General features: G+C 39.4%; 1 protein-coding gene across 3 annotated transcripts; it reads left to right on the top strand.

The window, feature by feature from the left end:
* The first annotated feature begins 2,889 nt into the window (after window positions 1-2,889).
* On the top strand, window positions 2,890-15,601 carry hnf4a (hepatocyte nuclear factor 4, alpha). 3 transcript variants are annotated; one of them, XM_068597745.1, is made up of 10 exons: window positions 2,890-2,935; window positions 12,015-12,189; window positions 12,551-12,645; window positions 13,100-13,206; window positions 13,309-13,464; window positions 13,941-14,028; window positions 14,137-14,289; window positions 14,422-14,658; window positions 14,831-14,953; window positions 15,459-15,601. In XM_068597745.1, exons 1-10 carry the CDS (start codon window positions 2,890-2,892, stop codon window positions 15,599-15,601), a joined length of 1,323 nt encoding a protein of 440 aa, XP_068453846.1. The 3 variants fall into 3 exon arrangements, with proteins under 3 accessions (XP_068453846.1, XP_068453847.1, XP_068453848.1); XM_068597746.1 differs by lacking the exon at window positions 2,890-2,935 and adding an exon at window positions 10,884-10,998 and having other exon boundaries at window positions 14,831-14,974; XM_068597747.1 differs by lacking the exon at window positions 2,890-2,935 and adding an exon at window positions 10,884-10,998.
* Window positions 15,602-16,901: the final 1,300 nt, after the last annotated feature.

Consider the following 16,901-nt stretch of genomic DNA (forward strand, 5'->3'; position numbering starts at 1 on the left):
CGTTCATTGATTAGCCACCATCTCAGCCGATGTGCACTGTTTTTGAGTACACTGGCACCTTTTTCGAATTGTATTTGTTCATCGTGTATACATGTATGCTTTGACAAATGTTCCAAAACCAGCCTATTCATGTTAAAAAATGCATTCTTTGGCAGCTGCCTACTCTAAGCCTCTTTTTGGCTGAGATCGGGTTACAACATGCCTCTGTGTCCAAACAAACTGCAAATCACGGTTCAGTTTGCCTCAGAAGTTCGGTGCTATTATGACTTGAGCATGTGTGATGACTTCATGCTCAAATTTCTGTATGATTTCTCCTGAAAGGTTCAAGCTTGCATCCCCCATAGATTACGGTCCCAGCTACTGAGACAAGCTCACACACCTTCCTCTACGCAAAGTAACTTGTACAGTGTGTGTATACCCGACAACACGTGTAACTTGAGTCGGATTAATTGCCCAACGGTCACAACCTGGACAAACTCCCCAGCTCTGCTGTTGGCAGAAAGACTTGGTGAATGTAAACAGGACAGCAGCCGTTCAGCAGCTCCTCAGCGGACATCTGTTTGCTTACAAACTGAACGACTTGACAGAGCGGTAACTTAATGTACTTCATCTGAGTGACAACGTTAACGGCTGAAATGAAGCAGAATTCAACATCCTATTGTACACACAGCAAGGTTTTAAAGCACGCATTGCAAATGAATGTTCGTGACAGATTCTATCTTGCTGCTGTGTGGATCGTAATATCCCTAAAATGTGCTAAAAGTCGATGAATTGCAATGCATTTATTCATTGAATGAATCAAATTATTCAAACGTCACGGTTTACAGTTTATGTAATGAACAGGGTCATGTTTATTTTAACTTAGCTTTGGGCTGTGTGCTTTAGACAGGAAAGGGAAGCCAAAGTATTGATAGATGGACTAACATGTTGTTTAAAAACAGCTGCATGTTTTAGCTAAAATGCTACATTCATATGCAGCATTTTTATGTTTTAGATTTCTACGATGGAGCTCGTTTTAACTAGTTTTTATACTGTTGACAAAGCAATCTCACCACAAAGTGCTTCATGGAGTGTTCAATCACAGCACATGATCATCCTCTTTAGAAATGTTCTCATTTAAATGTTTATAAGCACTAAAAGAACTTCTTGTGCATGCGGCCAGATTGGTTGGTCAACTGATGTTTTAAAGATTTCAATCCATATTTGTAAAGTTGCTGAAAATCTATAGTTTAGTCAAACGTACAATATTGGAATATGAGAAGAATATAGGATCAAATTCAGGCGATCAAGTACTTCAACATTGCAATTACGTACGGAAATTGAGTGAATGCTTAGTTATATTAGTTATATTCCACCACTCACTATATGTGTATATATATATATATATATATATATATATATATATATATATATATATATATATATATATATATATATATATATATATATCTGTCCTTTCATTAAAAGCCTACCTGCTGACTGCTGTTAACCTAAAAGCGTTAATTTTCTTTTTAAATGCCTTTGAGCTTCTTGTTTGTCTTCAGCAGAGCTCAATGCAGTGAACGTTTTAATACAGCTGCTGTTGTCTGGACATCAACACGGAGTTAATACTTTGATTCCTACAGTCAAGTTCACATCTGCTTTGCTTTGAGGAAGCACAGAAGGATTATTATGGCTGTGGTCACAAATAAGTTAACGGCTCTCACTACACATGCAACACACATACATTGTGTGTGTGTGTGTGTGTGTGTGTGTGTCCCTCCCGGTACACAGAATCAACATGTATTAAGCTGCAATAGTATTTTATTCTGAATGATTCTCATTCAGCTATTCACTTTTCTCTCCTACTGCTTTGACCCTTAAACTTGCAGCTCTTTTGTAGTCTTTCTAGTGCTTTGACTCTTGACAATAACTTCTTTCTAGTGCTTTGACTCTTGACAATAACTTCTTTCTAGTGCTTTGACACTTGACAATAACTTCTTTCTAGTGCTTTGACACTTGACAATAACTTCTTTCTAGTGCTTTGACTCTTGACATTAACTTCTTTCTAGTGCTTTGACACTTGACAATAACTTCTTTCTAGTGCTTTGACACTTGACATTAACTTCTTTCTAGTGGTTTGACACTTGTCATTAACTTGCATATCTAGTCTCTTTCTAGGGCTTTGACACTTGACATGAGTGTTTCTTAATTTGTATTAAACAAGCAGCTTCTTTACAAAAAACCTGTGCAAAGCATTTAATAGCCTAACTTTTTTTTTGTCTGTGGGATGAAATAAAAGTCCCAAGTCATCATGGGTTCTCTTCATAAACTTGTGATGCCAAATGTGAACGTTATGAGATGCTAACAGATCAAATCCTTATTTGGAAGACATATCTAAATCTATAATCTACAATGTTGCTTTTGTTGAGTTTTTTTTTATCATCTGGATTCACTGACTCAGTGAATAATTATGAAGTAGCCTGGTCGGATAAGTATTACACTTGTCGTCAAAAAGCAACAGCGTCCTGAATATATCACTCAGCTAAGTGAAATTGAATCTGTGTACTGTCATAAAAATATGATCTAGATGTGCCTATCTGGTGTTAAACAGAGGCAGAAAACCCAATTACCAGCCTGTTTGGAGGGTAGGTATTACACGCTGTTCACTTAACACTATTAATCCGGGTGTTCAAGTCCCCAATCAAATCTCATTGTGACAGGCATTAAGGGGATTATCCCTGGGGGATGTGGCCCCTTACAGCCGGCCCGGTCGCCCCGAGCAAACAGCACTATCCAGTAACAGTGGCCCTGCTTCTCCTCCCAGCCTGTCTCAGCCTGGCCGGGCCCGAGAGAGCCGCTGAGGCTCATGGGCCTTCACTCAGCTGTCAGGGCTCGGCCTTCAGAGGGATGTATGGCCAGAATGGGACGCTGCACTTCACAGACCCAGGTAAACGTAACGGAAGCAGAGCGAGCTCTGAGGATCGGGCCAGATTATTCCAGAATCGAAAGGGTCAAACGACAAGATGTGGAGTTGTGGAAGTAAAGCTGCTGGAAGCTAACCGGGCGAAAGCGGTGCCTGATGGGAACATTGGTCCAATGGAACTGGGTGATTCTGGTTTACTGCTGCTCGACTGCTGGTCTGTTTGAGGCGTTTCGGGAGAAGAAAGCTTTGAATTTTGATATTTTACAAGAGCAGGTCCATTGAGGAAAATATTGTATGTATATATGAGATTTTACTATCTTGGCAACCCCGATTATTGGATTCTATGTGATGAATATTTTGGATGCAGAATAATTCAGCCATTAGTCTGTTTGTGAATGAGACATTTAGCATGAGGCTGGTTACCTGAACGATGACCTGAATGCTGTCTTCGTGTGCTATGTGTCCACATGATGGCAGTATAAGTAGTAAGTTCACGTTGCCTGGCTGGCAGCGGTAGAAAGTTACTCAAGTACCAGTCAGGTATGATTCTCAGACACTAAACTTAGTGGTGACACAAAGTGCAATAACTAAAATTGAACTTTTATTGAATCTTGAGTATTTAAATGTCATGCTACTTGATACTTTTTTGTTTTTTATTCTATTTTTATTTGAAAAATGTAGTATTTTTTACTTTTTTACTTCCACCCATTTATCTGATATTTTTATATGCCACACCTTTAATTATAAAATGTGATGGTCTGTTATGAATAAAATATAGCTACAAGTAATCAACTGTTTATGATGTAGTTTAAATTTACTCCACCCTAACCATCTACAATATTATGGATAAGGATAAAGATATATTTATTGTCATTGGGAAAAAAAAAACATACAACGAAATTAGGTTGGCAACAAAAAGTTCAGACAGCAGTAACAGATAAAAACATGTATAAAATGTATAAAAACAGGACATCCTCATTTTAAATGAGACATTTTAATAAAAATAGAAAAACATAAAACACAGGCATCAATGATTTTAAAGTGACTGTCTGGTGTGAGCTGGGTGGGGTGGTGGGGGTGGAGGTGATGGAGGAAACCATCACTAAAATACAACTTACATATCTCACCTTGATTTTAAATTAAATTAACATAGAATACCCACAAATATATTGTACCATCAAACTGACCAGAAGTTTGTTGGCAACTAAATACACGTTGCTACTTTTACATAAGTAAACTGCAGAGGTCTATATTGATGTTTCCTTGTATTCTTTCACTGTGACTTTCCTTCTTTTAATCAAAAAAGAAAGGATTTGAATCATTTCCTCCGCCACCGTCGACTGGCCTGTGACGTTGAAATGAAAAATGACAGCGCGATCGCACCACAGAGTTTGTTTGTTCAAACACAACGAGACCAAAAGAGAGCAGCGTGTGACCTCGACGAAAAACGAGCCGATGGAGTGTTAAAACCATCAGCAGATGAATTATAATGCGTTTAAATATCAGTTAAACGTTTGGGTGAAGTCCTATTTGATGTAGGCCTCGTGCGTGGACAGGTTAAGGTTACATTCCTAAATATTTAGTGCCTTGTTATTCGAGCTGTGGAGGTTAAATGTCTATTGATTGGCTGCTGACTGAAGGACCTCATGGAGTATCACAGAGATAAAAGTGCTCAAAGCAGAGCTGCTGACAGAGGTGATTGGGCCAGCAGTCAAAATGAATTCTCAGCAAAACAGAGTTAATGATTACAGAGGCTTATCACAAACTGTGATTGATTTACGTCTTGCATGGGTCTTCATGTTTATTGATGCAATTGTTTACTTATTTGGTGGCACGGAGGCTACTAGAGCTTTTCAGTTTGACTGGATGTGTAACAAGATAAAACCTGTTTTTTGTGGATTGCTGATGTTATCTTGAGAATATTGTCTTCAGCTTGAAACATTACAAAATGTGCTGCGCTGAAGTCTTGTTTTGGCCTTAATGAATATGTGACGGAGAAAAATATTTGTTTTTGCACGCAAACTAGAAAGTTCTGCACTTTACAAAAGTTAGTTTGTAAAAAAATGTAATTCATTAATAGGACATTTTAGACCGTGTCAGAAATACTATACCAAGCAAACTAACAAATCTGAGTGTTGTATTATTCTTCTCCAACTGCATGATTAAATAAGCACAAGCTTTACGGACCTATCGTGGATGGGGACCATACGTCAACTCTCCTGTTCTTTCAGATGAAAGAGCTGATTTCAACATTTTTTTCATTTTTAATTTATTGAAATCATCTTCATAAAACACAATTAAACATTCACTTAAAACAATCTGGTTATATCGCTAAAGAGGTACAAAAACATTCTACAGCACATTTTTTTAGATCTGGCTGGTAACCTGATTACACACACTATAACATTTGTCCTTTTAAGACATCCTGCAGCATTGCAGAGGATAAATTGGCTTTGCGTTTGAGTACTAATTAGCCTCACTGGTGGAAGTATAGTGTTTTTATTTGACAATAAAACATAGGTTATTAAGCAGAACTGTTTCCGCTAAAAGCAGGAGAAACGTCTAACACAACTTGTCAGACTAAACACATTACAAACAAAACACGAGGATTTAAAAAAGGTCAAATAAAATCAATCTGTGTCATTTGAAGCAGTATAAGTAATGGCAAAGAAAATATGATATTCCTGCGGTCAGCCACAGGGGCTTGCATAAGCTGTGTTATTTGCAGATAGTTATCTGTTGACAAGGTCTTTGCCATGACACTCTACTCACCTATCTGCTCCATCTACTGCAGGAGAGCAGAGCAGCAGCCTCAAATATGCTGCAGCCAGCACATTGTCTCCTTCTGTTTTACTCTTATCAACATCATCACACTCCTGAATGGCGCTTTACAAACACTCACATTTCCCGTGTGGTGCAGCTCTCTTAGAAAGAAACAAAATAAGTCCACAGACAGTGTATATTCCACATCTTAATAACTCTTCCAGCGCCACCATGATTGTCTTTTTCGTCCCAGCTGCTGGTTTCCTGTCATTTTGATTTTTGACCATGTTGCTTTCCCGCCACCTGCCTTTGAGATCGGACTTGGGGAAATGAAATGTAGTCATTGAGGAGAAGGTACAAATAGGCTGTGGTTGCAAATGGAGTTTGGTCAGTGGTCGGAGATTCCTATTCAGAAGATAGACAGGACTTTGTTCACAAACTGGAGTTTCAAAGGGGAGAATCACAAGTGTTACATCAGGTCTCAGCGATCCTTTGACTTTTAGCCCCGGGGCAGGAGTTTGGGTGACTGATTATAAGACAGCACTGTGATGGGCCAGTATTTAGCAGGTATCTAACAGCTGAACGTCAGGCAGTTGTTGTCGGCTCCAGCCTTAACAAAGTGTTGTGAAAAAGTTCTGCTCAGCCTGACTGACTGCTTGTCATTTGTTTATTTTGTCCTCACAAACGTTACAATAAGAAAATATGATTTGATTCTTACATAAACATATAATACATTAACCAGACACAAACACACACACTAAATCAAATATATCGAGAAAAAAAATCTGGAGAAAAAAAGAAAATGTGCTTTATGCATGAAGCTAATGCACGGCACATGAAAGGCAATTACACTTATGTAATATTTCCATGGCATGATCTTATTGTGTGAAATATGTTCTTGCAGAAAGATCACGGTATGCTTAACAAGTCTGTGCTATCCGGCAGTAGCCAGGCAGAATAGCGCTTTAAGCTAAATGCTAACATCAGCGTGCTAACACGCTGACAATGGCAACGCTAACATGCTGATATCTAGCGGGTAATGTTTTATTATATTTACCATAGTTAGTTGAACGAGTTAGCATGCGAAGATATGCTAAGTAGCTTTTAATATATTTAAATAGATCCACTGGGGTTGATGGGATTTTTGCTGTAAGTATTACAGGTAAACAAATAGTTAAAAAAAAAAAACAACCTGATCCTGTTGTTAGATGTAAAACTGGTAGCCTACATTTAATCCTAACATAAATGTGTGTACACAATGTCATGGTAATCCATCAAAATTAGATGAGAAGATTGACACCACTATTGTGCACCTTTAGTAAATATGGAGCTACAGCCAGTTAGCTTAGCTTAGCACAAAGACTGGAAACAGGTAGAAACAGCTAGCTCCAGTAAAACCACACGATGTTTTTCACTTTTTTTTCTCACTATTTTTCACTTTTTTACACAGGTTTAGCTTTGGATTAAAGAACAAACAGGATTAATGCTCTTTAGACACACTGGTTGGGGTGATTATTATTGGGTTACCTATACCAGGCTAGCTGTGTCCCCTTGTTTCCAGTCTTGATTATGAATCTCATGGTGACGCTGGAGGAAAAGACAGATGACTCCCAAAGTCACAGATTATTTGTGTGGAAACCACAAATGTCCAAACTTTCATGGCAATCCATGCGATAGTTGTTGAAATACTAGAATGACTTCTCATCTAACTCTGCAGCAAAGCTAATACAAGTCAAAAGCAATTCAAAATCAAAAGCTTTTACTTTTGGAATATTACATAATTTAGACTTTTATTTACAGATAATAGAAGTTCTTCAGCAGCAGAATTTGTCATAAGTATGAACAGCAGTTTAAACTTTAGTTTTATTCAGATCTTTATACTTCACATAGCCTCTTGCACGTGTCAATTCAGCAGGGAACGTATGTACAGTATATATGCTAAAACAAACCCACCACCCACCTCAAAATGTAGATAAACTATGAGAGAATATGGAGCCAACCTGCCCTCTAACACATCAGAACAGTTTGTCAGTTTGTGATTAAGAAAGCTATAACCACAGATTATACTTTATAGTCCTGCATATATGACTGTTCCTTGAGGAGTTCACAGAAATTTAAGATGGGAGCAGCGATAAAAGCCCTTTAATGACGAGGAAGATAAGATTTCCTCTGAGTGACTCATTCATAGCCTTCCCCCCCCCTCTGTCCTCTGCTTACTGCTTTGAAATAATCAGCACACTTCTTGAACAAATAAGGGCATTGCAGACGAGCAGCACGGATCGAACATGAAGAAATGTTGTAATGCGCGACCTCTGTACACGCAAGCGAAACAACACGCTGCGACTGAGCTGCAGAGTTTGCTGCAGAACGGTCATCTGCGAGTGTGCAAAGAAGATGCTAATAATGTTCTGATCATGACTCATTGCGCCTGATTGAGTTAATCAGGTTGTTTAAGATTCCAAGATCAGCCAATCTAAATCTATGACAAAGGGGCATGAAAGGTCGCTGTGTGTTTAATCACAGCTTGATCACTACCATTTGCATTGGTGATGAGATTAAAAGGGGTTTTGTCAATATAATCATCAAGAGCCCCCGTGAATGTTATGGTGTTCGCCAGCGAGAACAATAATTTTATTAGCCCCCAGTATACTTTGAGTGTATGGTTAACAGGTTCACCTACATGCGGTTTACTGCTTCTGAGGTCCGGCCTGAACTCAAGATCGTTGACCTACTGCTATGTACTGGTACTTTCTCTTCAAATACAAGACTACTGTTTGCTGTATGACATGTGGAGGTGGGCGCTTTGCACAAGCCGACCATTTTTTATTTTTTAACTCAGGATTCAGGAGTGTGTTAAAAAACACACAAGTGTAAGAAAACCACCCAAAAAACTGCAAATAGTTGATGGAAAGTAACACCACTTTAGCATTAGGAGCATTTGTAAACACTTGATAAATAGCTAATAACTAATTAAAATGTAGCTATAAACAGATATCAATACACACAGGTGGTTTTTTAAATGTATTTGTCGAAGGTTATAACTCATGTAATGTCTGCCATAATAACTGTTAGTAAATTATTAATATCACAGTATAGCAGTAATGACATACAATGATTTAAGATTATATATATGTTTAATGTAAATCATTTACAGATGGCTTTGTATATGTTTATATATGTGCTGTTCTAATCTAACTTACGGTCCTCTTACTGGATTTTGCCCAGACGTTTCCTCCATCGCTGTGGCTTTTACAAACAGATGGAGTTTTTATGAATATTCAAAGTATTTAGACCCCAAAGAACCCTCTATTAATTAATTTGATATATTTTGATCACTGTGTGTATGAACTGCTAAGAACATGACTCTATTTGCAAAATGTTTGTAATTTTAATGATTTAAATTTTTCTATGACACCCTTATTAAGAATATTTTATATAATCCATTACAATGTAGTTGTAGAACATCTAAAATTGTTATTAATGTGTTAAATACTTCATAGAACATACTCATACTACATAACTATCAAGGCATTAAAAAGATCTAAATATTGGTCACAATGATTCACATTTTTATAACATAATCACAACAATGAATGCACGACTAATTTTCTTCTATTCAGTGAAGTGTTGCTTTTAAAGAGTAGAAAACTAGTTTTAGAATTTAACTTTCAACACCACAGGTCATGATCCAAATGTACAATTGATACTAAACATTTTCTCATTAGCCAAATGTTTCGGCGCTTTATGTTTTTTAAAGTTTAACAATGCAGCTGCCTTCCCAACAAGAATAGTTGAGCTTTTTTGGGTCAGCCCTTTTTCACAAACAATGAAGTCTTTTACATAAAGGCATCACTTTGCTTTAGCGAGAGTTATTTCCTCTGTTAATTATGCTGGAATTAACTCAGATTTACCAGCGTCGTATTATACATGGAAGTGGGGCTGAATGTGACGGACTGATATGATCTGGCTGGTTGGTTTCCTGACGTGGAAGAAGTTGAACCTCATATCAATACTACTGTGAAACTATTTTGTTGCAGTAAGAAGTACTGCAATCAAATTTAAAGATAGTCGGGCATTTATGTGTAAGACATTTACGTTTAAGGAGCACACAGGTTTTAAAATGAACATATGTGTTGTAATTAACATCTTGGAAAGTTAATTTAACTGTCAGCATTGAAAAACTATGTTTCATCAAAGTATACAATACAAATATTAACTTTAATCCGTTTTTTCAGCAGAAAATATTACCTATATCTCAGGTTTTCTTTGATAGTTTCTTGTAATTTTGTATTGTTTTGTATGATATCTGTGCAGAGGAACGTCAGGCTGGATCTGCAGTGACAGAAAGCTTTTTAACAAACTCTTCATCTCAGATGTTAACTTAATACTGAAGTTCAGATGCACTTTTTTAACACATGAGAGTACTGCTTCACCTGCAAAATGTTCAGACACTTATGCAGGAGAAGTTATGGCTCATTGTCTTAGACAATATATTGTGAACTCTTCCTCTTCCTCTGAAATGCAGTATAAGTATAACATAGCATGAACAGGAAATGCTCCAGTAAAAGCACTTTAAAGGTTGCAAAGTAAAGTACTTCAGTAAAATCACGTATCACTTTGTGTCTCCCTGCAGACGCTGGAAGGTAAGCTGCACCTTCATTTGGTCTTGGTTGCTTTATAACTTGATATGGATGCTGTAAATTGGTGTGCATGTGATAACAGCGTGCTTCGGAAAATGGTTGAAAAAAAAAACGAGCTGGTTAAAAGTGACAGAGGAGTGATTTGGCAAAGCGTTGGCAAGAAAAGACATCAGATATCAAAGTTGTGCTATCTCTTCCAGCCCCCCTCCCTCTTCCCCCCACGCCCCCCCTCAAAAAAAACAACCCTGTGATTCAACATTGAAGGGGCTAGTTAACCATCAACCAGAGAGACACTCCACCTCTCCTCTGGTTAGCGGCACGAGGGAAGGAGGAGAAAGAGGCGAGCTTCGCTGTCTGTCAGTGGTCTCCTCTGTGACACCAGTAGGTCCCCATCACACTCAACTGGGCCAGGGAGCTACCTTGTTACTGGGCGGAGCTGGGCAAGTAGGAGGGGGTGGGAGGGGGGGTTATTGGAGGTGTATGGGAAGAGTAGGAGAAGGAGGGGTGGAGGGTAAGGGGGGGGCCACATTAGCTTCTTGGACAAGTCTTTCTGTCCCACTGTCAGGTAGTTGAGAATTTGTTCATCCAAAGCACTGGCAGACATGGACATGGCAGACTACAGCGAGGCTTTGGACCCAGCGTATACCACACTGGAGTTCGAAAACATGCAAATGCTCCCCTTGGGCACAGGTGAGTCACGTATATGCCACTCGGGCATTGCACTTTGAAACTTTTACTCATTTAAAACGTTGGTCAGGAGAGGACAGAGTTAATTGTTGCGTATAAAAAGGGCTCATTCGTCCATGTACACGCAGAGAGAGGGTCCAGTGGAGTGGTCTTTTTTTTATCACCTCTGGTGCACAATCATGAAAACATTGAGAGACTTTGATTTACGAGACTTCGCTCTCGTCTCGATGCGTTCAGGTAATTTGGTCGAAGCAAATTTTTAACCTGTTTCAGCTTGGGGTGCGACATGGTCGATTGACGACTCGATCAGATCGATTACACCGGATTGATATTCATCCTCTGATGAAGCAGTAGTTGGAGTATTATGATCACACGTCTCTTGTTACAAACGGCCTGTTCCCACAGAGTCCAAAGTGAAGAAAACGGGTTCACGATGACGCCGACGTATTTATATATGCAGTCTCCCATGTCGTCCGGCTGTGATCCCGATTCTAAAATTCCCAACGAGACTCAAAAAAGGAAGTTTCACAGGGAACATTACTAACAACGGGACTTCATCACCACTGACATGTTTCTACTCTATTATATAAACGTATAACAATGCATCATGAGTCAGCCTGACATCCATAGCATGACATGCTCGATGATTGATTGACCCAGTCTGATAACTGTGAGACTGTGACTTAAAAGAAAACGGTTTCCAGTGATTGCCTTTTCCAGAGGCAATCAAGGCAACATCAATGATGCTCTGTTGACTCTGTCTGAGCTGCTCTGGCAGGTAACAGATCCTTGCAGGTTTATGAACATGAAGGCTGGTTTTGATCAGCCGTCAATAGAGCTGATCACTGCATTCGCTCTGATCCGTTCACACCTTCTTAAATCAAAATGTCATGTAGAAACATTCGCTGAACTCGTGAACACATTCCTTGATGTCGCTTTTATGAAAAAAAAAACAACACTCAGGTCTGAAAAGCTGATGATTTATTCTCTCTTTCTCTCGCTCTCTTTATGTTCATCAGACTCCTCACCGGCTGAGAGCACCAACATGAATGCTACCGGCCACCTCGGGGCCGGCAGCCTGTGTGCCATATGTGGGGACAGAGCCACTGGCAAACACTACGGGGCCTCCAGCTGTGACGGCTGCAAGGGCTTCTTCAGACGCAGCGTCCGCAAGAACCACATGTACTCGTGCAGGTGAGGGCACATCTGCAACTGATATTTCTACTGAGGCAAGACATTGCTCATGTGAACATGCCAGTGGAGCCAGTATCCAACTGCTGTTTTGGGACACAAAGAAAACAAGACCTTTGTGCTTGTTTTAGTAAACTGACTATAAATATTGCACACAAAAATAGCAGCCAAATGACTTCTTGGGCTGCAACTAGTCATTTTCTTTCTATAAAATGTCAGACAATAGTGAGAGATACCTGCACACAGGCAAGTCAACCTCAAAAGTTGTTCATTAAAATAGTCCAGGAATATTATCTCTAACTTCACTCATTCAAGTGTGTCTTTTGGCTCTATGTCTCACTAACTTGATCCACTCATTTCGCAGGTTCAACAGACAATGCATTGTGGACAAAGACAAGCGAAATCAATGCAGATACTGCAGACTGAAGAAATGCTTCAGAGCCGGAATGAAGAAAGAAGGTGGGAGCAGTTTAAAAATGTTTTTAAAGCACACTATTCATCTATTAACTCAATCTATGTGTTTTTATAAAACCAAAAAAGACACTCCTCTGCCGGAGTGTGAGCTGTCCTCGCTGAATGTTGCAATACTCTGGAGAGTAGTACTTTGTTAATGTTCACTCGGTGCAGCGCTGAAGTCTCTAACCAGCTTATGCTGAGCAAACATTTCCGGGCAATAATAGCCATATACTGATAAACATGACAGCCTTGGAAGACGTATTTTACTTTGAAATGACTCTGCAATCATTGTGTGACAAAGAAATGGGCAAAAAGTCCCTGTGTGTTGCAAGAAAATGGCAATTGTTTTCTCTGAATATTTCTGCAGTAATGATGACACCATAAATCTGTGTGTGTGTGTGTGTGTGTGTGTGTGTGTGTGTGTGCGTGTGTGTGTGTGTGTGTGTGTGTGTTTTAGCTGTGCAAAATGAAAGAGACAGAATCAGCACCAGGAGATCCAGCTATGAAGACAGCAGTTTACCATCCATCAATGCACTCATCCAGGCAGACGTGCTGTCAAGACAGGTAAAGACAGACTGAATCGTGTTTGGGAATCACATCAAACTGTGATTCATCGCTTGTAACAAGGCATCAAATGATTTCACATCTTGCCTCTGCCTCGTCTAGATCACCTCCCCTGCTCCTATACTGAACGGCGACATAAGGACTAAAAAGATCGCCGCCATCACAGATGTGTGTGAGTCCATGAAACAGCAGCTGTTGGTCTTGGTGGAGTGGGCCAAGTACATCCCAGCCTTCTGTGACCTGCCCCTGGATGACCAGGTAAGACTCATACACAGACACAGTGCACATAGTTGTATAGACACTCTGGTCACTCATCTACCAGTCGGCTTCAGACCATAGTATGGGCTGCACGAGAGCAGGAGTACTCCGAGGATGTATTCCTCCTAAATAAAGAAAAATGGCGTTAAGAAAAACAGGAGATACTTTCTTTCTTTTTTTTACTTTCAACCAACGTGGTTAATGTATTTTATATTGAGTTAGAATATGATGAGCTGTTTTTAAAGTTATATCCCAGCTTTAAAAAAAGTGCTGAATCATTAACACTGTGATCACCAGGCCTTGGTAACTGATTTGCTGATGTTATATCAATGAGAGAGCCAGTGAGTGTCTTCCTTCAGGGTTTTCCACTCTTCACTTTACACAGACAGCCTCAAAGAAGACTGACTTTTGACAGGGAAACAGTCAAATGAATGCAGAGTTATTATCACACAGCTAATAAGTCAATTGTATTTCAGGTGGCGTTGCTGCGAGCTCATGCCGGAGAGCACCTCTTGCTTGGAGCTGCAAAGAGGTCGATGCTTTACAAAGACATCCTCTTATTAGGTAAAACTGCTACATGAACTAGTGTTTTCCCATTCTCGTATTGCTCAATCCTGTTACAAAAAGCATTATCCCATCCTGCACTAAACCTAAAATGTGACGCTCTTGCAGGAAATGACCACATCATTCCCAGAAACTGCCCGGAGTTGGAGGTTGGAAGGGTGGCGGTGAGAATCCTGGATGAACTGGTGCTTCCCTTCCAGGAGCTTCAGATAGACGACAATGAATACGCCTGCTTGAAAGCCATAGTTTTCTTTGACCCAGGTACTACTACTGATCTGTTTTTTCTGATTGTATTAGCCACTTTGGAAAAGACATAAAATATCACTAGATACTGTATACTGGAGACTTATTAAAACACTTCTCTTTGTAAACAACACTTGTATTTGCTCACAGATGCTAAAGGTCTGAGTGACCCTGGAAAAATCAAGCGGATGCGATACCAGGTCCAGGTCAGCCTGGAAGACTACATCAACGATAGGCAGTATGACTCCCGGGGCCGCTTCGGGGAGCTGCTCCTGCTGCTGCCGACGCTACAGAGCATCACCTGGCAAATGATCGAACAGATCCAGTTCGTCAAACTCTTCGGCATGGCCAAGATCGACAACCTGCTACAGGAAATGCTTCTCGGAGGTGAGCTCTTCAGGATCACTTGAGAGTAATCATGACCTCTGACCTTAAAAGTTTTTGGCTTAATACACAGAGTCCATGTGTATTAAGGATATAGACATTAGAGAGGAGTGTGGCATTGTTGAGTCAGATAAGCAGTAGTAAATTAAGACTATTTTTGTGTGTTTTGTCTCAGGTTCTGCCAATGAGGCTCCACACGCACCTCACTCTCTGCACCCTCACCTGGTTCAAGAGCACCTCAGCAGCAATGTTATAGTGACTAGCAACATCCCAACGCCGATCCATAACGGTCAAATCTGTAAGTGCGAGAGACAAATGTGTAGCACAACTGTCGTGGCATCACGATCATATGTTCTGCAGTGAGCTTAAATGTTGAGGTTCATTCAGTACCACATGCAGGAGGAAAACTGGGACATTTTTGTCCGTCCGAGTTTGATCAGTATGATCCAAATTCATCTAAGTGAACACAAATCAATCATACTTTAATTGCCAGTGATGGTTAAATCTCCCTCACCCAGTTCCATGTGCAGCCTCAGGTAGCTGGAAGGACAAACAGGCTTGGCAGAATAATCCTCTAAATTCTTTATGGAAACTAATCTGGCTTATTTTGTCAAAGAGAACTTGTGTTATTCTTTCTTAACATGTTTAATGCTCTGAGAAATTTCACAAAAGTGCTTATTCCTCATCTGAAAATTAGTTTTGCCCTCAAGACATGTTATACCACAGAATGGTAAATATACACCTACTTATGCTGCAGTTTCCCCCTCTAACTCACGCCTGTTTCTTTGTGTTCTACTTTTCAGCCACTCCTGATACCCCAATCCCATCTCCGCCTACTTCCTCCAGCTCAGAACATTATAAACTGGCTCAGGGGGTCATAGCCACCGTGCCCAAGCAGCCAACCTCCATCCCTCAGCCCACTATTACAAAGCAAGAGGCCATCTAATAATAATCCTCTAAACCCTTATTCCCTCAGTTTTTGTATTGTGTTAAACCAGGTATTTGTATGTTTAAACATAATCAGCATTGAAGCTGTTAACTTGACTGAAACAATAAAGTTGCTAATTGAAAAGAAAATATAACTGCAATTAGTCCCTTGCAGATTGCTGTTTTTCTTCAGGGAAATATTTGTTCACACATGCAGCAGCAGTTGAACTCCACAGCTCAGCGAAAGCCAGACAAAACTATTAGTATCCAAACTATCCATTCGTACTGTTGTTCTGTAAAGTCGACGCCTAGGAAGATGTAAAATGTTGTATATATGTAGTTTTTTATTGGGTAACATCACTTCTTTTCACATGTCCTCAGTGTGTAAGGCTCATGTTAGACATGGTGGTGGGGTCATGTCAGTATTTTATGAATGTTACAACAGGCCTTCTTACATTGTCATGTACTTAGTGTTGCACAGTATTTTATTTTATGTTTATTAGTGATGAAATTGTGTCAACTTTCAGTCTGGAAGTCTTCATCAAAGTTAACAGAAATCACTTCAGAGTTCAGCTTTTAAACATTCTGTGAAAAGACAAAAATATATTTTGTTGTATATATTAGAAAATACATATCACACAAGTTAAATTGAACATGTTGAAATTTACACCAAGGAATCTTGGTACAAATGGTGAACTCTGTCGTGTCACTTTATAAAAGTCACAGGCAGACACACTGAGGAAGTTTCCCAAAAACATGTTGTATTTCTTTTTTTAATATATATATATTATATTTTTTGTTTAGTACTTTGTCACGGTTTAACTGATGGAATAAATTGTGCCTTATAACCTGTACTGCCTTACAAAAACAGGCAATATTTCGCCTTACAATGTGAAGATGAATTAATAAATCTCAAGATCTATTTTTACATTGCATTTTCTGCGGACCATATTTTACATTATCTATGCTTTTCTGAGGTATGAAATGGTTTGCACGTTCTCTGACTACTTAATAAGGAAATCCAACATATCGGAGTCTCTGGAGGGGAAAAAAAGGTCCAACGTGGCAGTGCTGCTTGTTCACTGATAGCCTAATGCAACATGTTACTTCAGACTGATAAAGTGCCATAAAATCATTATAGATAGCACTGATTTAAGAGAGGGAGAGAGAGGGAGAGATTTTTGACTTCAAGGTTTGCTTTCTACATTCTAGTTGAATAAGTCTGTAGATATTTATAATGTGCTCCATTTAGACTTAAGAGAGTTTCATGCGATTTGTTAGAAAACAAGTGGTAGATTCAACCACGTCATCCTCTGGAT

Source organism: Clinocottus analis, unplaced genomic scaffold (genome assembly GCF_023055335.1).
Source record: "Clinocottus analis isolate CAN_PGR_092001 unplaced genomic scaffold, fCliAna1.0.p SCAF_4, whole genome shotgun sequence".
Taxonomy (NCBI): Eukaryota; Metazoa; Chordata; class Actinopteri; order Perciformes; family Cottidae; genus Clinocottus; species Clinocottus analis.